The sequence below is a fragment of the Pelodiscus sinensis genome, chromosome 3 (genome assembly GCF_049634645.1).
Source record: "Pelodiscus sinensis isolate JC-2024 chromosome 3, ASM4963464v1, whole genome shotgun sequence".
Classification (NCBI taxonomy): Eukaryota; Metazoa; Chordata; order Testudines; family Trionychidae; genus Pelodiscus; species Pelodiscus sinensis.
Genome location: NC_134713.1, coordinates 137,176,381 through 137,201,795, shown reverse-complemented (window position 1 = coordinate 137,201,795; position 25,415 = coordinate 137,176,381). Strand labels below are relative to the sequence as shown.

Below are 25,415 nucleotides of genomic sequence, written 5' to 3'. Positions count from 1 at the left end.
TAAGCCCAGGCTGGTTTGCAGGATTGAGGGCCTTTTAGACTGAGTGGCATATATTGTATTTTACCAAAAGCATGAAGCAGCAAGGTCCCTGCTTTGAAAAGCTCACAATCCAACTCAGAAATGTACTGTTACATTTGAACTACAGGCAGTCCCCAAGTTACGTGGATCCAACTTATGTCGGATCCGCAGTTACGAACGGGGTTTGCTCCGCGTCTCCCTGGTCTGCTGGAGACGAGCAGACCAGGGAGATGGGGAGCAAAGCCTCTGAGGATGTCGGCAGCGGGACAGCCGCGGCGCGTCTGGGCTGTCCGCTGTCTGCGTGCTCCCCGGCTTTGCTCCCCGTCTCCCTGGTCTGCTGGTCTCCAGCAGACCAGGGAGACGCGGAGCAAAGCCGCGGAGGACCCGGGTGGCGGGACTGCGGTGTGTCTTGTGGACGCCTGGTGTTCTTAAGTTGAATCTGTATGGAACTGGCGTCCAGATTCAGCCTGTTGAAACTGATCAGAGGCTGATTCCAGGAAGTCCGGGCAGAGCAACTCTGCCTCTGGCTTCCTGTAGTCAGCCGCTGGTCAGTTTCAGCAGCGGCTGAATCTGGACGCCAGTTCCGACTTACATACAGATTCAACTTAAGAACAAACCTACAGTCCCTATCTTGTACGTAACCCGGGGACTGCCTGTACTGTTGCATGTATGTAAGAAGGCTTGGGGCCACTGGTGAGGAAATCAGTAAATTGTTGCATTCTAATCCTTGGAAGGCTGTAATGTATCCATAGAATTACAGTTTTAAACAGCTGAATCAGATTACCATTCCATTGAAAATATTTAGTTAGATTTTAATAATTTCGTGAATTTATTATAAATGAATTAGCTTATATTCAGGACTTTTGGATGTTTGTTTTTAAGCTGTTGTTTGTAAGTGGGACATAATTAAGAAATCCTAACTTGTTTTGGTTAAACAAGGGAAAGAGAGACTCAGATATAGAGCCAATACTTGGCTTTTTATGACTTAAGTTTTCTAGGATGGCTAATATCTTTTTGTTTTGCTAATACTTCCTGAATTGCATTGTATCCTCCTCGTTCTTTTGTCTTTGTCAGTTTCTGAGATCTTGTTGGATTTCCCTCAGTCATACACAGTTTAGGAAAAAGTTAGAACAGAGAGAAAATTTAGCCTCACATCATTTACTAGCAAAAAATATTTGATATCGGAGAACATGAAGCTGTATAGGAACAGCCCTAATGATACTAGTCCTCTTGGCATGGAGAATTGTGCTGCACGTAGCTGTAACAAAACTTGAATATCTACATCTACAAATGTATCCTATATATGTATACATAAAACATATACTCTCTCTCATACACATATATATTTACTCTCTCTCATACACATATATGTTTTATGCTAGTTAGCATTTGCTTTTCTAATTAACAGGTGGAGCATTCTACACTCCAGAGACAATTGATACAGCTAGACTGCACTACCGGAACTCTTGGGCTCCAATTCTACATGCAGTAGCACTCTGGCTAAATAGTGCAGGATTTGATGCTTCTGAGTCACCTGAAGAAGCAGCTGTAGCAATGCCAAATTCACAGAAACGTGTTTCATCTATTATGTTAAACCAGACACCTGGAACACCACCTACCACTAAATCTTTGCCAGAGATCAACAAAGATAGAATGCACTTGATTTTAGGTAAGAGCTTTATGATATCATATTTCAAAGTTTAATGCCACAGTGTGGTTGCATTAAAAGGACACCATCTTGAAATCCAGCCCATTTAAAATGAACCATATGCCCATTCCAATGCTACATCCTGGCAACCCATGATTTTTATAGCTCTGAAAAATACTGTTCCATGTCCCTTAAATGAAATATTTCAGATTAGCTTTAGGTCTGGTTTTTACATCATATTTAAAAATAAATCATTAGGTATCTAATATAGTATATTTATTAGAGTTCAGATGACACAAATTATGTTCTTTAGACATATGTTTTTTCTATAATTTTAGAATGAGGAGTTGGATTACATTTTATACCCCCTGATAAGGTCATAATTCAGTAAAGACCTATGTGACATTGGCCAGGTCACTCGGTTTATGCTGTACCTCTGTGGAATTGGTGATAGTACTTACTGCTTCGTGGGGGTGTTTGTAAGGAAGCATCTGTTAGTATTTGAGGCACTCCAGTCGGCACTCCAGTCGTATGGTGCTGTGGGCTATGAAAATGTCCAGGTGTTTAGATTAGTAAAATTTGAAATATCTGTCCTAGCTTTACATTCTATATTTATCTGTGCATATCTTTAGTTTTTGATCCATGCAATAAAGATGTGACTAACTAGCAAAGCTGTGTTGCACTGTCAGTTGTATAACTAACTCTGAAACTTTTGTATAATAAACCAAGACATACTAGTTTTTAAAAGATAAATGTTGGATTTTTTTTTTAAACAGTGGCAATTCTGTCAGAGATTTTGTGTGAAAGTTCTGTAATTGGAGTATTTGTATTTTAAACATTTGTAGTAATAAATACAAATGTTTGAAGAATTGTGTTTTATATATCCAGGTCATATCTGAAAATGAGATCTCTTCTGTTCTGTTTTATTTTCCTTCAGTTAAAATATTTTAATATACAGAAACTTAAAAACACAATTAAAAGTGGCAGATTGTTAATTTACAGACTTGCCAAATCAAAAGACACACATCAGTTTCCTTTGTAGATCTGTAGGTTACTGACCATGATTACTTACTATTTGCTGTCTCTATCTTTAAAGAATATTTCTCAATGGTAAAAATAAAACATGAGTATAACTTTTGTGATTAAAATAAAAATCTAAAATAAACCCAACTGCCGCATTGTTTAAATACTTAAATGTGATATATAAACAACCCTCATCTTATTGGTATAGAAATGAGATTTTTTTTGATTGTTTGTTTCTCTTCAGGTGTTAGTATACAATTCCTCTGTTCTCCTAGGCCTGAGGAGCCTGTTGAACACGTCACATCTTGTTTACAGGCACTGCACACTTTACTGGATTCACCTTGTGCTAGAATTCATATTGCAGAGGATCAGGTATAGTAAATATGTTGGATGATGGAAGTTGATGTTGAAATCTCGTCTTATTCTGTTTTTAAATGCATCTGTGTGGAAGTGTTTGGTGATTAATCTGTATTCTGTTTACTGCTGTGTCCCTGAAAAATTAGAACTGATCAAAAACTGGAGGGGGGGGGGGAATATTGCTGAAATGTAGGCAGATTAAAAAAAATTGTTTATCATAATGATCCATTTTTTTCTTTTTTCCATTTTAGATTTAAAAAAAATAAGTTTGTTACATTAATTTTTAAGAAATAAAGCTGTAACAACAGTTTGCAAAACAAACATGCTGCATTTTTTTATTTAAAATTTCTTTCTTAAATTTTCACAAGCAGGCATCTCAATTTGTGACAGTGGACTTATCACTTATACTTTCCTTAAGGGCTAGTAAATCACAATAAATGATCTGCCTTATGATAATCTCTGAGAGAGATTGTGCACTACTGTAGAATAGAAAGCTGAATTGAAAAAGTAGTATAGAAGTCCTGTAGAAACACTGTAGATGTTTTCTCTCTTATTTATAGTTACCTTGATTTGTGCTAGCAACAGATTATTGAGGGTGGACAATTAAATACGGTCCCTTCTCTTAGGGATGTAAAATCCTGTTTAATCGGCTGACTGGTTAAACACATTTTTTAAGCAGTTAATTGATTAAGGCGAGGCGGTGTGCCCCTCCCTCACCTACCACTGGGTTGGAGCACATCCCCACTCCCGCTGCAGGGCTCGTGCACTTGGGACGCTGGAGCAGCCCCTGCCTGTGAGATACCTGGGCCCACCAAAGACAGGGGCTGCTCCAGCCAAGCTGTCCGTGGTGTCCCCTCTGCAGGGCTGGAGCAGCCCCCTACCTACAGCAGGCAGGGAACTGCTCCAGCCTCCTCTGGTTAACCTTAACTGGTAAGCCTCACCCATTAAGGGTTAACCGGGTACTAGTTAAACCTTCACATCCCTATTTTGAGTAATCCACATGCAACCATTCAGAAGATGCTTCAAATCACTGACCTAAGTGGTCCTAATGCCATATCCCAGTACTTCAACTATGTCCCAGATGTGTCCACATAGTTTGTTTTCATAAGTCTTCATACTTTAGCAGCTTTATGGTCTTTACAGGGGCTTTAATTATTCATTATTTTGTGGGGGGATTTTACTACTTACTGGATAAATGTGGCAAAGTTATATCATTGTCACCTTTGTGCTCCTGTGTGTGTGGTTAGTTATTTTTACAGTGAGAGACTTTATCTTCCGCATCAGATCTCCATTTCCTCCAGTGGTCTCTAACATTAGTTTTCAAGAAGTTGAGGTGAAAAAATTGATTTTTTTTAAAAGGCAGTGAATTGCCAAACTCATACAAATACAGTCATTTAATATCATTAGGCTTGTGTATCGCACACTGCACCCATTTTTAAAAAAAACCCTCCTTTTAAATTTTATCATTAATACAGAGATGAGAGAACGAAGGGAGTGTTACCTATTAACTATTCATTGTGTTTCTCAGGTGAAATCCTGTACACTGTTTCTGAAGTCTAAATCCCCCAAACCAAAATTTGCATGCTCATGGGATTAGATGTAACCATTTTTGCTGTTTTAAAAAAATCCCAGATTATGGTGCATGTAAAATCACTCACTTAGGGTATGTCTGCACTTGCACCCTAGTTCGAACTCGGGATGCAAATGTAGGCATACGAAATAGTCAGTGAAGCGGGGATTTAAATATCATTAGTTCAAACCAAACCCCTTGGTTCGAACTAACGTTACTCCAAAAAAATGAGGAGTAACGTTAGTTCGAACCAAGGGGGTTAGTTCGAACCAAGGGGTTTGGTTCGAACTAATGCTACCCGGCACGCACTTTCACTTTCGAAACAGCTGTTGATCGGAGTAACGCGCTGGCGAGATCATGCTAATGAAGCGCGGGATATTTAAATCTCCGCTTCACTGACTATTTAGAATGCCTACATTTGCATCCCTAGTTCGAACTAGGGTGCAAGTGTAGACATACCCATAGAGTAATACAGTAAAACTCCGATAGTCTGGCACCCAACTGTTCGGCACTCCCGATACTCCATCAAAATGCCAAGCGCTCCTGACCAGCTGATTAAAAAGCCTGCTGCTCAGCACACATGCTGACTGTAATCAGAGGGAGCATACGGTTGGGGGAGGGGGGAAGGAGTGGGATCGTGTTACAGTAAGGAGAAGAGCCTTTTGCTTCAGCGAAGGGGAAAGGGTAGGGGAGGGGGAAGAGGATCAGGTTATAGCAGGGAGGGGATGCAAAGAGGAAAGGGGAGGAGAGAGGGAGGGAGATTGTGTCCTGGCCAGCTGTTAAGCGGTGCAGCTGTACCGGACCTCCTGATTCTCCGGCAAATCTGATAATCCGGCACCACCTAGGTCCAAAAGGTGCCGGATTATCCTAAATCTACAGTAGTATGATATAACAGGATTAAGGGTAGGACTTTATGAAACGTGATTCTTTCAGAAATGAACTGAAAAATTAGTACCAAAGGAATGGTGCTTTCTAAAACTGAGGAAAAAATACTCTGTAGCTAAGAATAACAGTAGATTAACCAGAAACCATTTTTGTTGGTAAGTAGGGGTCTGTAAACCATTAACTTTCAAGTCTAAAAATGTTTTAAAAAACCTCAATTTATTCTGTTGTTCTAGCTCCTTGGTGTTGAACTTCTGAGTGTGCTGCATCGACTCCTGTTGACCTGGGATCCTCCTGCAGTCCAGTTGTTGGTTACTGGAGTTGTTCAGCAAATAGTGAGAGCAGCTCAAGATTATCTTCAAGAAAAAAGGAACACTCTGAGTAAGACTTTAAAAACAAACAAACTTAAAACTGTTGTTTGCATTTTCAGAGGAAAAAAGCAACACATTCCCTAATTGAGAGAACTCAGATTTATTAAAGTGGGGTTCTTCTCTGAAAACTGTCTAGGTAAAAATGGCTTTTCCTTATCCCACAGATCTGGTCAGTGTAGTCATAGTTATATCCTCAGTTATCTTCACTGCCCCTTTTCTCAGGGTGATTGTGGGGCAGGGGCTTACTGCTTTTTGCTCTTGTTAGTGCTGTAGAACAAGCCAACGCAAGTAAGAGACCGTGGGATGATTTTTATTCCTTTTTCTTCATCAATAGAATTGTTTATTAAAAGCCCAATTAAGTTACATCTTTTCAAACAATGCGGCAATAGGACAGTCCACATACAGTGTTCCCTCTAAGCTGCACAGCAGTACAGCTTCACAGGTGATTTGTCAGCTCCCTGCTTGGAGCCCTGAGCCTCTGACTGGGTGGGGCTGATTTATCACTTGTGAAGCTGTGTTGCTGGGCAGCTTAGAGGGAGCACTGCACACATGTTCACTAAAACCTCATTTTAATTCAGTGGAGTGGCATAGAGGTATTGAAAGCCTAGTTACTAGATTTTATTACAGGCTGTCCTTGTTATAAGTCCAAAATAAGTTCCAAAAAACTTGGACTTATAGCGAAACAACTTAAAGTGGGGAATTTTTTTCCTCACGTGACTTCCATTTGCGCAAATTGTTGGGTGTTTTTTTTGCACAACTTAAGAGCGGGGAATGGGAGGATCAGTTTCTACAAACGCCAACGACTTTAGTGTGAAATGAATGTATACCGTGGCAACTTATAGCAGGGAATGCCCTGTACTGGCAATGGCAATGGCAAAGGAGAGAACGTGACTTGTTTTTCAACCAGTCAGAAAAAAATCTTGTTAACTGACCACATTTGATACTAACATCATAGAGACAGTACACAGAATCTCTCAATACTATTCTTAGAGTCACATTTCAGACTGGAATTGCATTTTTTTGTTTTTTTTTTCTAAAAAAATATAAGTTTATAACTGAGATAAAGAAAGAAAACTATTGTATTAATATACTTCAGATGCAGAAGCTGGCCTCGTTTGGTGGTAATTTTTCCATAAGACTTTTTAAAAGTGTGAAATATAGCATCTGTTTCTGACATTGTAATTATTAAATGTTATCAATTTCTGGTCTTGTTATAGAATTTTAAAGTCAGTCACAAAACCTTTAAGGCAATTTAAAACTCCCTCAGCATATTTTAACTTTAAAAGTAGTGGTGTTTTTAACCTATTAAATCTGTTTGAACGTATACATTGATGTAAACCTTTAGGCTACACTATGACTTTTGCCGCAAGAGCCTATGCAAATGAAGTGCAGACTAGCGTTTTCCCATGCTTCATTTGCATACTGTATTTCAATCCATTTCTGCGCAAAAACAGGCAGTGTAGCAGTGGCCATTTTGCGCAAAACCCCCTTTTTCTCTCTGGCACAGGCATAAGGATCTTGTGCAAAAAGTGCTTTTTTCCACATAATGGCTACGGCCACACTGCCTGTTTTTGCGCAAAAAACATCGGCAGAAAATATGCTAATGACATTGTGAGTCATGCTAATGAGTCCGTCATTAGCGTACTCTCTGATGCAAAAACTTTGTAGTGTAGACAAAGCCTTAGTGCTTCTCAAAGTATTATCTACCTTGCAATGTTTTTTATCTAATATTTTTTTTGTTGGGGTTCATTTTTACTATTTAACCAAATATTTTTCACTGCAGATGAAGATGACATAAAGGAAAAAGAAACGTGCCTTGTTTTAGGAGAAGGTGGTGAGACTGGTGGTCTTGTGCCTGGAAAATCTCTCGTTTTTGCAGCCATGGAACTATTAATGTTTATCCTAGTACGGCACATGCCATATCTAAGCACAAAAATGTCAGATTCTCCAAATCATGCTTCTGCGAAATCCCAGCTCTCTGAAGAAAGTGCTCGCCTTGTGGCTGCTACTGTTACCATCTTGTCTGACTTGCCTTCTCTGTGCTCTCCAGCCGGTACTCTACTGTAACTTAATGCACATAAATGAATAGATTTTATAAGAAAAATATAAGAACATGTTGCAGAATAAGCTAAATATGTTACTTCTATCTCAGAAAAATTAAAATTAAATTGAAGGTAATTTATTGCTCATGAGGGTTAAATTCTAGAGCAACATAAGGGTGCCTGCTTTTCAGGTTACAGGACATCAGGAAAATTGCACTTTTAAAACTTGCACTATACGCTGTTCTTTTTAATGCAGCTGAAGTTTCTCTCATGTCTGCAAGTAATTACAATTGACATAGCAGATGTTTAGCAGGTCTTGAGGTGGAGCCTATGATAAAGTTCAAAATTAATAACAATCCTAGAGAAAATAAGTTTTGAAAAATATTTGGCCTGATGTCCAAATTATGGGATTTAGTTAAAAATAAAAAAATATATATCTATACAATAGCCCAGAGTCTTTCAGGATTCTCTGTTCCATTTTTTTTCTTGCTTTTAGGAATGACTGAGTGAAGTGTTTGAGAAGCAGCATTTCACATTTCCTGTGTGGAATAAAGTACTTTTATCATTCAGTGACCTTTCAGACCAGTGAATGAATTATACTGATGGCCACTAAAAGAACTTTTGGCCAGGTTTCCTCAGCCAGAAAGATACTGCCCCAACTCATGGATTTTAGTATGAGCTGGGTGAAGGATTAGTATAAGTGCTATTTATATAGGCTGTTTTGGGCTCCAGTTGGGATGCAAAGGAAGCCTAATTGGGAGAATGAGAGGGACTCAGTTATCTGTTTTTGGTGCTTTGTGACACCATATTATCATGGAATCTGAGTATCTCACAGTGTTTGTTGTATTTATCGTTTGTAAAGTATGGAAGTATTATCATCATTGCACAGATGGGGACATGAGGCATAAAAAAGGCTAGCTGACTAGCCCGAGCTCATACAGAATTTCTGGGGCAAAAGAAGGAATTGAACCTGTCTCTCTCCAGATCTATACTAGTGCCCTAAGCACGGGAACATCCTTTTGCTCTTTAACAGAATTTTTAAAAATAATTCCTTATCAACCTAGAGCAGAGTTTTAAGGCTGAGTTATAAATTCCTGAATTGCTGACAGAGTTTTTATTACATTAGCACAAATGACTCCAAATGATGTATATGGCCATAGAATATATTTTGACTATAATTAGATATTTCTTATGTTTCTTAATTGTTAAAATATGATTGAGTTATATTAGCTACCATATAAACAAAGGGTACCTATTGCTAGCAAGAGTTATTCCACTAAGGAAATATATAGAAGTTGTGGACCATACCTGGTGTTAGAGTTAATTGCAAGAATGCACTTTATTTTTTATTTCAGGATGTATGACAATATTACCTACAATCCTGTTTCTGATTACAAGGGTATTGAAAGAAACGGCAGTAAAATCATTGGATAATCAAGTCTCACCACCAGTCAGCGCAGCTCTTCAGGCAATAAAAACTATTGTAACTCTTCCAATGGCCAAGACCGAGGAAACTCATAAGCAATGGACCAGTCTTATCCGTAGCACTCTGGCATCTATCTTGGAATACTCCCAACCAGGTCAGCAGTTTACTTTCAACCAGTTAAGCAACTTAAAGCTAAAGCTTCTGTTATGGAGACGTGAACATTAGGTATTTGTATATAATATATTACAGGTTATGTATGAGTTTAGCATTATGGGGATGAAAAGCTGTGATTAACATAGCCATAGCTTATACAGCAGAGAAAAGAACTAATTGCAAACATGAGCCTGCCTAAATTCTGCGCATTATAGTGAATTGTGTATATACAGGCAGTCCCCGAGTTACGCGGATCCGACTTATGTCGGATCCGCAGTTACGAACGGGGCTTTTCTCGCCCCGGAGGACGGGAGCGGCGGGACGCCCAGATGCGCCGCGGTCCGCCGTCCCCGTCCTCCAGGGCGAGAAAAGCTGCTCCCCGTCTCCCTGGTCTGCAGGGAGACGGGGAGCAAAGCCTTGGAGCACGCCCGCAGCGGGACAGCCCGGGCGCACTTGAGCTGTCCCCCTGCGGGCGTGCTCCGCGGCTTTCCTCCCCGTCTCCCGACCAGCAGACCAAGGAGATGGGGAGCAAAGCCTCGGAGCACACCCACAGCGGGACAGCTGCGGCGCGCCTGGGCTGTCCCGCTGCGGGCGTGCTCCGCGGCTTTGCTCCCCGTCTCCCTGGTCTGCTGGGGGGGGTAGAGCAGCTGGGGGCTGCCGGGTTGGTCCCGCAGCGCCGCTCCGGACCAACCCGGCAGTACCCCAGCTGCTCTGTCCCAGGAGTCCTGATTCAGCCGCTGCTGGTCAGTTCCAGCAGCGGCTGAATCAGGACGCCTGGGGCAGAGCAGCTGGGGTGCTGCTGGGTTGCTCCAGTAGCGCCTAGGAGCCGCGCTACTGGAGCAACCCAGCAGCACCCCAGCTGCTCTGCCCCAGGCGTCCTGGAATCAGCCGCTGATCAGTTTCAGCAGCAGCTGACTTGGGGACGCCTGGGTTTCTTAAGTTGAATCTGTATGCAAGTCAGAACTGGCGTCCAGATTCAGCCGCGGTTGAAACTGATCAGTTTCAGCAGCGGCTGACGCCAGTTCCGACTTACTTACAGATTCAACTTAAGAACAAACCTACAGTCCCTATCTTGTACGTAACCCGGGGACTGCCTGTATAGTGTATATTATATACATAATGCTGATTATAATGCTAATTTTAGAATATTACAACATTATCTCTGGGCTGTGCACTCCATCTTCATCCTTCTTGACCTCTCAACTGCCTTTGGCAATATTGGTCATACTCTTTCTTGAAATCTTATGTTTACTTGGCTTTAACAAATCAGTTTTCTTTTACTGCTCCAGTCATTTCCTCAGTGTCATTTTCTGCAGTCCTTCCACCTCTCTCCTGTTTCCATAGGTGTTTTACAGGACTTGGCATGCTTACTTTCTGTTTCTTTAGGTGACCTCTTCAACTCTCACAAGTTTAACTGCCATGTTTGTACCTTTGACTTACAAATATGCTTTTCCAATCCTGACCTGTCTCTCTCCTGCCAATCCTGCATTTCAGCCCATCTCTCTGAAAACTCCTGGATGTCTTACAACCAGTCAAGCTCTTATGTCCGCTTTCCCAGTCCCTTCCTCACTTTCTGTCATTGTTGACAGTCCATCCTCGTCCATGTCACCCAAGCTCATAAACTAGGTGTCATCTTTGATTATACCACTCTTTTCCTTTCACCCCAAATACCCAGAAAGAATCAAATCTCAACTGCCAAAATGGTGCATATGGAGAGAGCCAATGTTTCAGACCAGAAGAGCCATAATTGTAATCAAGCTAAATGCAATAGATCAGACTCCATATGTACAACTGTAGTTAAAGAAAACTGGAAGCTACCGGTGCTTTAAGAGAATCAGTATAATAGGCTTCATGTAGTCTTCATTATAGTGAATGTTACAGTAATTCAATGAGAAGGAAGTACAGGCATTGATGACTATGGCAACATCAGAGAATTGGTCACATTATAGTCTAGCATAATACAGAGAGGTAAAAGGGAATCAGAGAGAAGTGAGAATCCAGAAACTTCTCCAAATTGTAAGTCTCCTTATCAAAGGACTGAGTGATCCTTTCAATAATTAAACAAGCCACACTCCTGCCACAACCCCTAGATGCTTCCCCTGGCCTGCCAGCCCGTATTTCCATCTCATCTGCACTGAGCTTCAACGAGCTTCCTATGATCCAAGCTCCTTCTGTGCTCTAGAAGAGCAAAGAGGCGGTACCATTTATGTTGCCTTTCTTTTGAGTCAGACCCAGAGGGTATGTCTAAACTACATTCCTCTTCCGAAAGAGGAATGTAAATGAAGCAAATTGAAAGTGCAAATGAAGCGCGGATTTAAATATCCCGTGCTTCATTTGCATATTTGCATCTGAGCAGTTTTTCGAAAAAAGGTTTTTCAAAAGTGAAAGCGCAGTCTACATGGGGTTCTTTCGGGGGGGAAAAAAACCCTTTTTCGAAAGAACCTGTACTCGGATGCGAATATGCAAATGAAATACGAGATATTTAAATCCGCGCTTCATTTGAACTTTCTATTTGCTTCATTTACATTCCTCTTTCGAAAGAGGAATGTAGTGTAGACACAGCCAGAGGTATGTGTCATGTGCCTATTCAGAGTATATTAGCCAAAACCATTTCAATGCCCCTTTTAATAGCCTGGAATATAGATTGAATAGGAGAGGGGGGGAAACAGTTTGGCAGAAGCCATGTGAAATCTGAAGGGACGAGAGAATAATTTACACAATGTCATCCTTTAGGATGTTTGAGAGGAAACAATTGTTGGATGAAGTTTTCCAAGCAAAATCTGTATTAATTTCTAATGGCCTCCATAGTTACATGTCTCATCAAACTTGTCCCTACCAATATCACCTTGGCTCAAGGGCCTTCAAGCCCCCATTTTTGCAAGCACAACTGACTTTTACTATAGACATTCTGTGGACTTTAGGAGCTTTCATTTAATTCTTAATCCTTGCAAGATGCATGCACTAAGGAAAGGGTTTGCATGTGTTTAGTTCACTTTTCAAGACAGAATGAAGTTGCACATTTCACCAGTCCAAGAAAAAAAAATGGTGCAAAATGGACTATGTGATTTTAACAAGCTTATTAACACAGTGAAATCACAACAAATTTTTAGCAGAACATTCAAGAACCGTTCTTCTTGGTGTTCAGGCTGTTCCGACAGTAGATTTTAGGTTTCTACATCTCAGTCATTTCAGTTGCTGAGACTTTTTTTAAAGGGCTTGCAAGAGACCTGCTTGTAATGGGGACAGTATAATGTTTTCCCCACCATCCTTCTGCTCAAAATAGCAGTCATATTTGCTTACATTGTTTTTAAAAAAAGAAAAATATACCTTTGGTCAGAGATTTTGGCTTCATAGATGGAAATATTAGGAAGTTTAAAACCGTTTAAAAGAGAGGATTAGATTAGAGTTAGCCATCTTAAGCAACCTTAACTAGATCAGTCACTACCTCTAATAGTAAAAATGTCACTCTGGTTTTGGTGAATAGTCATGTGTTTATGTGTAACTGAAGTCTCTTCAAATACATCCCTTTGTTGTGGATTATTCCAGTACACTAAGATTTACTAAACAAATCTAAAACCTTTTCACAATAAGCTCAGTCTGCTTTTCTTTTTGTTTTGCAGAAGGCTCTAAGCCTATTCTTGATGAAGTAAGCATGCTAACGGCTATCGCTCTCTTCCTTTGGTCTGCAAGTACAGAAATAATTGGAGTGCAGTCCTTACAGAACAGCTGCATTAACAGATTTAAAAATGCATTGAATTCCTGTGATCCTTGGGTAAGCTCATCATGTGGGAGTGTGAAAAACATTTTGGATGGTTAACACGCAGTAGCAAGGAATAATGTTACATTTTCTGAATTCCTTGAAATCTATAATTTCTCCAAAAGTAACCAGATCCTGCTTGTCAAATTAACCATGATTTTAAACTACTGCATCAACTGAAATTATAACAAAACTGAGCACTTTATTGTAGGATTTTCAAGTTACTTGTGCCAAATTCTTGATTTACATAGATTTATAAAAGTTAAATCTTTGTTAATATAATAAATGTTAGGAAGGAAAAGACCACTGGGCCAAAAAAAATATACACCTTTGGTTTATTTTAATACTGCTTCCTCATAATACTACTCAGATTCCTGCTTCCATAGATTAGGATTAGAGACAAAATGTGCAGTGATTCTCTTATATATTTACAAAATTTGTGTTTCTATTACATGTACAAAACCTCGTTTTGAGTGTGCAATTCAGGTATGCAGCCATCTTATTTGCATGTGCATATCATTTCAGAGGCCTTCTAAAAATGGTTACTATCTGTTGCAAACTCATTTATGCTTTTTGCTTTGTCGTCTCTTTAAATATCTTTTAAACTAATCCATTGCAAATTTGATAAATTGTAGCCTAGCTCGGTTCAGGCATGCTCATTTAGCGTGAAGTGAAACATAATTGACATGTAGAAATCATTTAATTTGAACAGTTATACAAATATGCAGATTGGTGTTCGCAAAGTGTAGTTTTATGTGAAAGAATGTTTCCCAAACTCATGTATAACAGAGGGTCACTATGTCTTGTAGTCCCCAGGTCAGAAAACTCACTTTATGCCAGCACTGATACCTGCTCACAGGTTGGAAAAGCTCTTGGGATAGGGACTCAAATCTCTCAGACAACTGCTTTATGTGACTTTTGTACTTCTGGTTTGATGGACTCCACCTATTTGCTCTTCCTCCCCCACAGATAGAGCTTTTCTCATCACCAGAAACACACAGTCAACAATTCACACAATATTATCAGTCACATCTATTTTACAGTTGCACTTAAACTGAATACTATTTCCTTGAAAGGAACAATGAAGAGAGAGAAACTGGAGGAAATAAAAGGAGACAGTTATAAAGAAAATCATCAGTTCTTCTTTTACCTAGGCAAGGGCTGCATTGAGCTTGCTAGAAGTATTGGTTATAAAGGTTAAAAGGATAGCAGTGATAACTTAACATACTATAGCGTCCTTTCTCTCAGGTCTCTGAATAATGACAAGATAGTAAAATAGAACTGCTTTCCCTGTATTCCTTTGGGGGAGTGCACATGAGAGGAGAAAATTCTGTCCATGTCTTATATAGTTCAGCTCTTTGCTTTCCCATTAAATTAAATTATGTAGATATTCTGAATTTTTATCTCCAAACTTTAATTTTTGATATAGATCTAAATTTCTTCCTCTATTTTCTTCATTGCTTGTGGAGTTTTCCTGTAGGTTTTCTATATTGTGTGTCCTCACATAGGCACTCAAAGATTTCCCAAGTAGAAAAAAATAGGCTGTGTCTACATTGGTGTGATCTTGTGCAAAAGCAGTCGCTTTTGCGCCAAAACTTGCTGCCTGTCTACACTGGCCGCGAGTTCTTGTGCAAGTACACTGACATTCTAATGTATGAAATCAGTGCTTCTTGAGCAAGAACTCTGATGATCCCGCTCAGGAATAAGCCCTCTTGCACAACTGTTCTTGCGCAAGAGGCCAGTGTAGACAGGCAACGTGAATTTCTTGCACAAGAAAGCCCTATGGTTAAAATGGCTATCAGAGCTTTCTTGCACAAGAGAGAGTCTACACTGGCATAGATGCGCAAAAACACATCTCTTGCACAAAGGTACATGCCAGTGTAGACGCCCTCTTCTAGAAGAATTTTTGCACAAGATCATGCCAGTATTGACGTAGCATACAGAAGAAATATTTAGGCATTTAGAAGTCTAATCAACCTGAGAGTCCTCCGCAGCCGGAGTCCAATAGGCCGCACTGCCGGCAGGCACTCCCTCTAGTTGCTAGTAGAAGCCGGGTGGGGGCTGAGGGAGTGGCTGGGAGCCACTCCCCCCACCCAGCTTCTGCACGCAACCAGAGGCTCCCAGCTGAGAGGCGGGGCCGCGATGGGTGTTGGGAGCCTCTGATTGTGTGCAGAAGCCGGGTGGGGGGAGTGGCTGGGAATCCCAGCCACTGCTCCCGCCCCATCCCTCCCTGCTTGTGCACGCGACCACAGGGCTCCCAGCGCCACAGGGCTCGCCTCCCAGTTGCTCCCCTGCCAGGTTTCTGTCCGGCACCCAGCGGAAATTCAGAAAATATCGGACATTGCACATGTCTGGTATTTTCTGAATTTTTCTACCGGACAGAGGGTGCAAATACCGGACTGTCCGGTAGAAAACCGGACACCTGGCAACCCTAATTACATGTGTCGACAAAGGAAAAACAGTCTAAATTGCACTGTCTGTATTACTTATTATATATTTTTCAATTTATAAAATGGCAACTACTGCAGTCTTTAGGAGAGTAAACATTAATGATAAAAGCACATACCTTTAAAATAAGTTGAACAATATGAAATAGAGAATTTTTTAAACATACTTGTACCACAAAAGAATACCATGTCACTGAAACCACAACCTTCGGCAAAAGCCTGAGTGGATAGTTGTGCTTTATATTAAAATTATTCTCCTCAACCTTTGAGGTTAGGACAAGAACCAATGGGTTTATATTGCAGCAAGGGAGGTTTAGGTTGGACATTAGGAAAAACTTCCTAACTGTCAGGATGGTTAAACACTGGAATAAATTGCCTTAGGATATTGTGAAATCACCATCAATTGAGATTTCTAAGAGCAGGTTAGAAAAACACTTATCAGGGGTTTCTAGATCCGTATTTCTCAAAGTGGGTCGTAGGCCCACCTGGGTAAGTCACTCTAGAAGTCATCAAGGCCTGTGCCCTGTATTTATGGCAGAATCAAGCACCATCTAGACCAGTGTTTCTCAAAGTGGGCTGTGGGTACGCCTGGGTAAACTGCTGATGATCCCATAGCACTTTGTTTATTGAAAGTGTCCATAGTCACAAAGTCTCGCAGTTCTCATTGGCTGCATTTGCAGTTTCCAGCCAAGGAGAGCTGCGGGAAGTGGTGTAGCCTGGGCCACCCCAAAATGCCATCAGTGTCAGATTGTATTAATGACTTGTGAGAAGATCACTTAATAATACTGCTCACGGTTCCTGTGAGATGCTGCTTCGTATCTCATCCTTTTCAGTGTTGTAAATATGTCCAACTTCCTAGCCCTGTACCTGGATTACCATATTATATTCAAGACCATGTTTTGTCAATTGTCTAAGTTTGTGGTATTTTTGAAAAATCCCTTTTAAGTTCATAATAAAGACATTCATTGCATTCTCTTTATTGATACAGTTTTATAATATCAAGGAAAACAAGGTAGTTTTCCATGGCCTATGTTTCATAATTATTTAAATCTACTCAAGTACTTTTTTAGGCTGGGGAACCACTTTATCCTCGTGGAAGTGGAATTGTAGTTCAAATGACTTCTCGTATACATCCAGTGTTGCTGCTCATACATCTGTTTTTTATAGTCAGCTACCTGCGGACTCTAGGATGCATCCCATGTGGCTGATTAGTATATTAACAATTCTGTAACTTTATCTTACCTTAGTCATTGCTCTCTTATTTCCTGTGTTTGTTTCCCAGTTGCATTCCTTTTTCTTGCATTGAAAACTAGATAACAGTATTTTTAGCAGCTAAACCATCTGTTCTTTGCTGTTCTTCCCTCTTCCCCAATTTCAGGGGTCTTTTCCCTTTATTTCCTCCAATCATTTCTGAGTTTACACAAAGATATGATGAGTTGTATGTACTAATATACAAATCAATAAAATTTATTTATCTTGATTAGGTTCAAGCCAAGTGTTACCAGCTTCTGCTTTCTGTATTCCAACACTCCAACCGTGCCCTGTCAACTCCATACATCCATTCATTGGCACCAGTAATGGTTGAGAAACTGAAAAGTGTAGAAAGTCACCGCCCAAACAACAACACAGAGCTGTTAGCAGTCCAGGAAGGAATTAAAGTCCTTGAAACATTGGTTGCCCTTGGTGAGGAGCAGAATAGTAAGTATTTCTTTTCTGTAGAATATTTAATGTGGACATTATAATATAACTCTGAAGACAACATTTTACATTAGGATTTTTGGTGGTGCAGGTGATACATTTACAAATAGTGATTGAAATGATGCAAAAACCTGTCATTGTATGACAGCTTTATGTGATAGGGGCAGTTGTATGTAGGTGTTGCATTGAGCCAAGTGCCTGGTATGCCTACATAAAATTGGCAGAACATGCTCAAGAGCCACTCTTGCTTTGGAATGGCTAGTGTAAGCAGGTCTGAAATGTCAGAGTAGTAGAATTGTTTGGGGAAAGTTTGTACAACATATGATTTTTGTTAACATGGCTCTCTTCTGAGTCTTTACTAAACTAGAGCACCATTGCAGGGGGCGCTGTTCTAGTGGATGTATAATCTTTCAAAGCAGATGTAGAACTAAGGTCCTAATTATTATGTTTAATCACTAAAGGTACCATGAAGGTCTTCACAAAAGTAATGATAATAAATACTACTGCTGTATTTACACAGCATATTTTATTTTGGGCTCTCAGAGTACTATACAAACACTTTTTGATCCCCCTATATGAGAAATTAATAGTATGCCCATTTTGCAGATCGGGAGACTGAGCCATAACAAGAATAAGTAATTTGCTGGAAATCACTGAATGAGTCAGTGACAAAGACTGAGGCCAGGAATGCAGGAATTCTGATTAATAAAATCCTTACTCTCACCATTCAGAGTAAGGTGTTAACACTAATGTCCTAGTCAAATTCCAAAAATGATAGCTATATTATCTGACCAGTATTTATATTTCCCTGCTGCATTTTCAAGGGCGGTACTCTTCACTTTATGTCCTAAACTGATGTGTCATACTTCCTATGATGATTGCTTTACAAAAGTAAGATGAAGTGATTTCTCAGTCTATGTAAAGTCCTGTAGGATCCTTTGAGGTACTCTACCATTTTAACTCATTAAGAGCACCATCAGGCTGGAAAGTAATCTAAGAGAAGTGGCTGGGACTCAAGTAGTGTGCATTAAACACTAGAAAATGTGGAATTCCTACATTAGCAAGGAAAAAGATTGGATGGCCTGAAAATCTATTTCCAACTCTTTTGGTTATATTATATTATTGCTGCATTTATGTTTTCAACTTAAATTGTGGCAATAATACTGTTTCTATAAAAGGGCCATTACAATCCGTTTTCTGTATAGTTTTTATTTCTATTATGCTGTTTTCTTCTTTCACTTTCAGGAGTCCAGTTGCTTGCTCTTCTAGTTCCAACTCTGATCTCTTATTTATTGAATGAAAGTGCTTTTGCTTCTGCATCTACAGTATCGAAAGATCTTCATGAGTTTGCACTACAGAATCTAATGCACATTGGTCCCCTCTACCCTCATGCGTTTAAGACAGTAATGGGAGCTGCTCCTGAATTGAAAACACGTCTAGAAACTGCAGTCCGGGCAAGTCAGGCCAGCAAAGCAAAAGCAGCTGCCAGGCAACCGCCACCCACAACGCATTCTGTCCCCACAATTAAACTTAAAACTAGCTTTTTTTGAATTATTTTGAGCAATTATTTTTGGGATCATTCATACAATTAAAAGTCAGAAGCACTACATCATTCCTTATATGCTATTGCATATATGTCTGTATTTTGAATTGTTTGTATGTCAGAGGCAATCTAATAGCTTTATGTGTAATTACTTGAAATTTATGCATTATAAGGGAAGTAGTGTTACTAGTATTTATATAGATTTTTAAGAAATTGAATTTGTTTGATCATATTTGTGAATCCATGTTATAAATTATCCATCAAAAAATCATCTGTCCTACTAAATTGTGTTTACTTTTACTCATACTTTAAAAATGTTATTTTAAAAGCTAGTTAATGTTATCCCACTGTTGTACCAACATGCTAACACAGTAGGGTTGGAGTGGGTGGAGAAACCAGTGTTCCATATTTATTATTTATCTGTGGACATTTCAGGTGTAATGATCACTTTTTTTTTCTTTAAAAAATGATGAATTTGGGCTTATATCAAATCTTATAATTCATATCAGGTCACATGAAGTATAGAAAAGTAGGTACTGGAAAAAATTACAGTCTTTTCCAGGATAATCAGGCATACTGTCAAAATAAGATGCTATTAATTTTGTGGTATATATCTTTCTTTCAGCTCATTTTCCATGCCTGAAGGCTAATAAAAGAATTCAAAGAACCAATCCCCCTCCCCAATCTCTTACTAAGAAAAATTAAAAGATGCATTGGAAACAGGGTGTGTAAATGGTACCACTTGCCATCTGCATTTCTGAGGCTCTGGAATTTGCCATTTGCAAAGCTTCTGTGGTAAACTACAGGTTGCACATCTCTTATCCGACACTCTTGGGACCTGACTGGTCCCAAACCAGAGAATTTGCTGGACTAGTGATGGTTCCCTGCCACATCCCCCAGCTGCCAATTCTGCCAAGGGGGGGGGAAGGTGAGGGGAGTAGGGAGGCAGAGGTATTCACTCCAGCCCTTTCCCCGCTGCTGCTGCCCCAGCCGGACTGCTTGCTGGAATCCAGCAGCCCACACTGGCATAGACTCAAGCCCCATGCTTTCACATGCTGCTGGGGGCTGGCTCTGGCCCTGGTCAGGCTGCCGGGGGCTTGGGCTCCAGTCCCAGCCCCATGGCAGCCTCTGGGCACTGGCCCTGCTTCTGTGGACTGTCCAGGGCTCCAGTCCCACACTGCCATAGGCTGCTGGGGCTTTCTCCAGCCCCAGCCCTGATCCTGCTTCCACAGGCTGCCCAGGGCTTGGTCCTGGTTGCCACAGACTGTTGCCAACCAGATCCTGTGCTTCTGGGGGCTGCCCCAGCCTGGTCCCAGTGCCACAGGCTGTTGGGGGCTGCTGCCAGCTCTTGCCCCATCTCGCTGCTTCAACCCGGCCCCTCCTGGATTGCACTCCTACCACTAGGCTACTGGGGTTCTCTGATCCAGGAACATCTGTGGTCCTGCCAGGCCATGGATGTTGCTGGACCAGAGAATTCTGGTTTTGGGAGATGCAAACTGTATTTTCTTACTCTTCCCAGATGTCACAGTTCTGTTTAATTTGCCTGGATTCTCAGGACTTGTTTTCACTGCACCGTGGATCGATGCTGCAGCGATCCACCAGAAGTCAATTAATTGCACCTGCTTTACAAGCAATAAATCAACTTTCAAGCGCTCTCCTGTTGACTCTGGTTCTCCACCGGAACGAGAAGAGTAGCCAGAGTTGACGGGAGAGCAGCCCCCGCCAACCTTACCACATGGAAGACGCAGTGATAAATACAGCAACTTAAGCCATGCTATTCGAGTAGCTGAAGTTGCGTATCTTAGATCAATGGGGGACATAGTGTAGACTAGGCCTCAGGCAGAGACACAAGCACTGTTATGGACCATAGTGGGAGCCACGGAGTCCTTTATCCTGCCACGATTCACAGCAGGCAGGTGGAGAATCTTCTTTGCACAGCCATAGGGAGGGAGCTAAATACAGCTCACACACTCTGTTTCTAGTCTGTAAGAGATGGAAAGCATGAAACCATGTACTCTGTGCATAACAGATCTATAATTTCTGGCAAGGATCCTGATTTATTAAATGCAGAAGTGCTGTTTTCCTTGGTAAACTGGGAATTGTGCAACGTGGTGAAATATATAGGAAAATACAGAAGTACATTAAAAACAACGAAGAGTCCCTGTGACACCTTAGAGACTAACACAGGATTCCACATTGTTTTTGCAGATACAGACAAACAGAGCTACCCCTCTGAGACTGAAGTACAGTATTTTTATTGACTTGTATGTTAATGCCCCTGTTCCTATCCATTTCACTAGTCAGTGAAACCTCTGCATTTTAATGTCTTTTGCACTGCTGTAGAATTCCCAGTTTGCCACATAAACAAGGGGCCCTTCCTATATAGGTTTGTTGTTTTGTGTAACCTGTAGGACAGGGATGAGCAATAAGACAGCGGCAATTCACCAGGGTTAGCTGCGGATCACCATTCCTGGCCAATGGGAGCTGCAGGAAGCAACATGGACCCATACACCCCTTCCCACACCTCCTGTTGTCAGGGAATAGCAGTCCATGGCCAATGGGAGCTCCTAGTGCCTGTACCTGTGGAGACACAGATAAATACAGCGGCGTTAGCCCACCAGGGCCTAATCCTGGTGAACTGGATCCAGTCTACGGGCTGGAAGTTGCCCACTACTGCTGAACGGCCTTCATGAAAAATGTAAGTATGTTTCTGTCCCTCAGTCTTTGTTGTCCATCCAGGTGTTCCTATAACAAGCCAATGTACAAGCTATATAATTTGAGATGTGGCTCATAAAATTTCTTTTGTGTGAATGTAGCTATAGGAAAGGAGTAGTTATCAGAATTTAACTGTATGATTATTTGACTGAAATAGGTATGGATTCTGATCTTGCCATAGGCATTTACCCACCTCTTTCTTCTAAATAGCCACTGATAGGGCTCTTGAGCATCTATGCAAAAGGCAGAGGAAAAAAATCAATTGTAATTAAAGCCAATTCACTAGGAGCAAGAGAGTTCTCTTTTACCCTGTCAAAGTTTGTTTTAAAGAGTTTGCAGAAACTGTTGTTTAGGAAAGCTTTTAATTCAAAATTGCTCTTCACCATTATTCAAGAACACAGTGAATGGTGCAAACAGTTACTATTGCTTGTATCTTTACTCCCACATCTACTTCCACTAAAGTAATAGGACTAGACATGAGCATAAGGACGCATAGAGTAATAACTGTTTACAGAATGAGGCCCAAAGTGAGTCAAGAGTGGCAGCAAATAATTTATTTATTCCTCCTTGTTATACATAGCAATTAAGTTAATTAAAATGTGCAACAGAATTTACAATTTCAAAACAGAAACACTAAAAATTCATTTGAATAAATTAAATACAAGCCTTCTAACATTTTATTAGGGAAGGAAAATTTCAAAATAAACATGCTAGCAAGATCTTTTAGAGAAATCAAACATGTAAAACAGTTGGAAGCGGAAAGAAGAGTATATGCTTTCTCTGATTGTTTCAAGTTGGTTTATGCTTACTAGGTTCTTATCCATGCCATACAGCAAATCAATTGTTGTTTATTTTTGGGTTGAGGGAGCTGGTGTGCACTAAGGACATGCCTTTCCTTATGTCATTAGTTGTCTGCTAGTTTCCCTCTGCCTTTCCTGAATTAGCATAACGAATTCTTGTTGTCTCCTAATTTCCCCAAAAGAGTCTTGTTTTACCCTAGCACTTTTTTTCCTGTCAGAATTGATTTTTTTTTTTAACTAAACAAGATCACTGGCAATTCATAAAAGGCAAAGAAACAAATCTTTAAAATGTGAGTTTAGAGCCAGCCGAGCAAAAATGAAATGCTGTAGGAAGCCAGTTTAAAAAAATGTAAAACAGGTAAAAAATGTTAATTGAAGGGAAAACAGGCTCAGAAAGCGATTGAGGGATAAGGGAGTGGCAGATGAAAAGAGAGGCTTTTTCTCATACAGACATACTGGGTTCTCATGCTTGTTTAGAAACAAGCCTCTCAAATTTTCCATCCACGTGATTCTGTCCTTTTCCTGCTCCTCAGGCAAAAAAATGATTTCATATAATAATATAATAATCTGGTTCCAACCTTCATTGGATTATAAAGCAAAATAACTTGGCATGCCTTCCTCACTTTTGTTCTTCCTTTGTGTTCTTCATTATGACTTTCCCTGTTTTCATAGTCTTTTTTTCAGTGTCTCTTTTCCCCCGAATTACCTTCTCTCTACTTCCTCTCTCAATTTTTCTTTTTTCTTCCCGCACTTCTTTTGCTCCCTTTCTCTTACCTCTCTTGCTTTTTCCCATTTCCTTGCTATTCCTCATTCTCTCTCCAAGATACTTCAGGGTTTTTTTCCCTTCGGCCAGAGTGAAGGGATTGCCTAGTATGTTCCTCTGTGTAGTTATAGTGATCTCTCATACTCCTGGGGAAAGAAGCAGGCAAGCACTGGCCTTCTGAAGAAGTGACAGCTGGCCAGCAGCTAACAGGAAATACTGGTTTCAGAAGCTCAGCAGCAAGTCCTTGTCTGTGCAAAATATGGTGAAGTCTCTGGGACTACTCAGTGCCTTCACCATTGATAAGCCTGTAGAAATGCTAAGCTTATGCTAAGACACTGTAGTTGGTGACATACTGAATGTTGCTATTGCTTACAGAGCTTGCATCATGTTTAGTGTCTTTACGTATTCTTAGTAATAGAGATGTAGCCGTATTAGTCTGGTCTTGCTGAAACAAAAGACCATATTCTTACATATTCTTGGCCTTTGTAGCTTTATTCTGGATTTGGCAATCCCAATCCTCTTCAAGAAGGCTCCTTTTATTAATGTCTGTGTGCATCTGTAGTAGGTCTTTAAGTGGACCCAGGCTGAGAGAAGCAGCAAAGCCTCACATTGTGAGGTCCATAGCAGCTACAGCAGAGGAGGAGGCTCTAGCTTCCCTCCTCCTTAAACACCAACTGTTGAATCCATCCCCTTGGACGAGTCATTTTAGAAGTTTAGGCTCCCACTGTCCTTTCCGAGGAGGCTGTTTCCCAGGACGCTTTCTGCAATATGGTCCAATGACTGTCCTCAGCATTCTCCTGCTAGAGAGAACAGAGCTTTCAAGGCAAGTTTCCTTCTGAAGTTTGCTGGGATGCTTTACACGTCTCAGCACTGCTTTTCCTTCCCATGCAGGGAAGACCAGTCCTCAGAAGGTTCTCCTATGCTGAATCCTTACAGCTATAGTTCTCAACGAGGGGTCCAAGGTCCCTTTAGGGGCCATGAGCAGGTTTCAGGGGATCTGCGAAAGCAGGGCTAGCATTGGATTCACTGGGACCTGGGGCAGAAAGCCCAAGCCCAACTGCCTGGGCCTCAAAATGAAGTTTGAGCAATTTAGCTTTACAGGGCTTCCTGTGACATGGGCCCCTGGACAATTCCCCTGCTTGCCCTAATGCCAGTGTAAACCCCCCTCCCCTCCAAAAAAAAAAAAACCCCAGTTGCTGTAGCATAGATGGGTCATGGAGTTTTTATAGAATGTTGGTTGAGAACTCCTGCCTTACACCACCATAGGTCTTTGAACCTACTACTCCAGACAGTTCACCTTAGAATTTCTTCCTTGAGGCTGGGGAAGAGGCTGGCCCATACACAGTGGGGGTATGAAGGGTGCAAAAGCAGTCCCCTGTGGTTCCCCAAGTAAGCATGCTCTGGCTGGCCAGGAGAAGCCAGGAGCAGTGTGCTGCTCCAGCCTCCCTCCCCATGCTCTGACCAACTGGGGGAAGACGGCTGATTTCCTCACTTCTTGGGGCCCTATGGGGGGGTGCATTCACACCCTTGCAGTCCACATTCACACACAAAAAGCACACATACTTAGAAATTACTGCATACTGGCCTGAAAGGTGCGCCATAATTTTCTGTGCTCCAGTTCTCTGTCTCCATCCCCTTACAGTTGAGGGCATAGGCGTTTTTTACTCCAGCCATTTTTTAAATAGCCTTAACCTAACCTTACTGTTAGGAAGCCACATATCTATGCTACAAAATTGTCAACCGATATACAGGCACCATCATGATTATATTGCTTCTGTGTGTGCTTGCTTGGCTTCTTGTGTTGATGGTGTATGTCCTCACCAGTAGTGCTTGAATCTATTGTATTGTCTGTGTGGGGCACAGTGGGATGGCTCCTGAAAGTGTAAATACTGCCTTGTAATTAGCTAAGTTGTCCTTACTTGAAACTGAGGCTTTGTCTAGACTGCTGGCTTCTTTTGGAAAAAGCTTTTTTTCGGAAGAGATCTTTCAAAAAAAAGCTTCTTCCAAAAGACAGCATCCACACTGCAAAAGTGCATCGAAAAAGCAGTGTGTCCAGACTGAATGGACGCTCTCTTGCAGGTAAGCTGTGATTGCTATGGATGGAATGGTCACGAGGGCACTTGTGTTTTTTCCTCTTTCCCCTTCTTCCGAAAGAATTCCCTTTTTCCACACATGCCTTTTTGCGAAAGAGCTTTTTTACAA

General features: G+C 40.9%; 1 protein-coding gene across 7 annotated transcripts in view; it reads left to right on the top strand.

The window, feature by feature from the left end:
* Window positions 1–19,602, top strand: part of HEATR5B (HEAT repeat containing 5B) — a 95,361-nt gene extending 75,759 nt beyond the window's left edge. For all 7 annotated transcript variants that reach the window (XM_075924950.1, XM_075924954.1, XM_075924953.1 and 4 more), the window contains exons 29-36: window positions 1,427–1,687; window positions 2,934–3,061; window positions 5,735–5,879; window positions 7,653–7,922; window positions 9,267–9,491; window positions 13,111–13,262; window positions 17,179–17,392; window positions 18,638–19,602. In XM_075924950.1, coding sequence (XP_075781065.1) covers window positions 1,427–1,687; window positions 2,934–3,061; window positions 5,735–5,879; window positions 7,653–7,922; window positions 9,267–9,491; window positions 13,111–13,262; window positions 17,179–17,392; window positions 18,638–18,942 — 1,700 coding nt within the window. In that variant the 3' untranslated portion in view covers window positions 18,943–19,602. The remainder of the gene's footprint in view (window positions 1–1,426; window positions 1,688–2,933; window positions 3,062–5,734; window positions 5,880–7,652; window positions 7,923–9,266; window positions 9,492–13,110; window positions 13,263–17,178; window positions 17,393–18,637) is intronic.
* The last annotated feature ends 5,813 nt before the right edge of the window (window positions 19,603–25,415 follow it).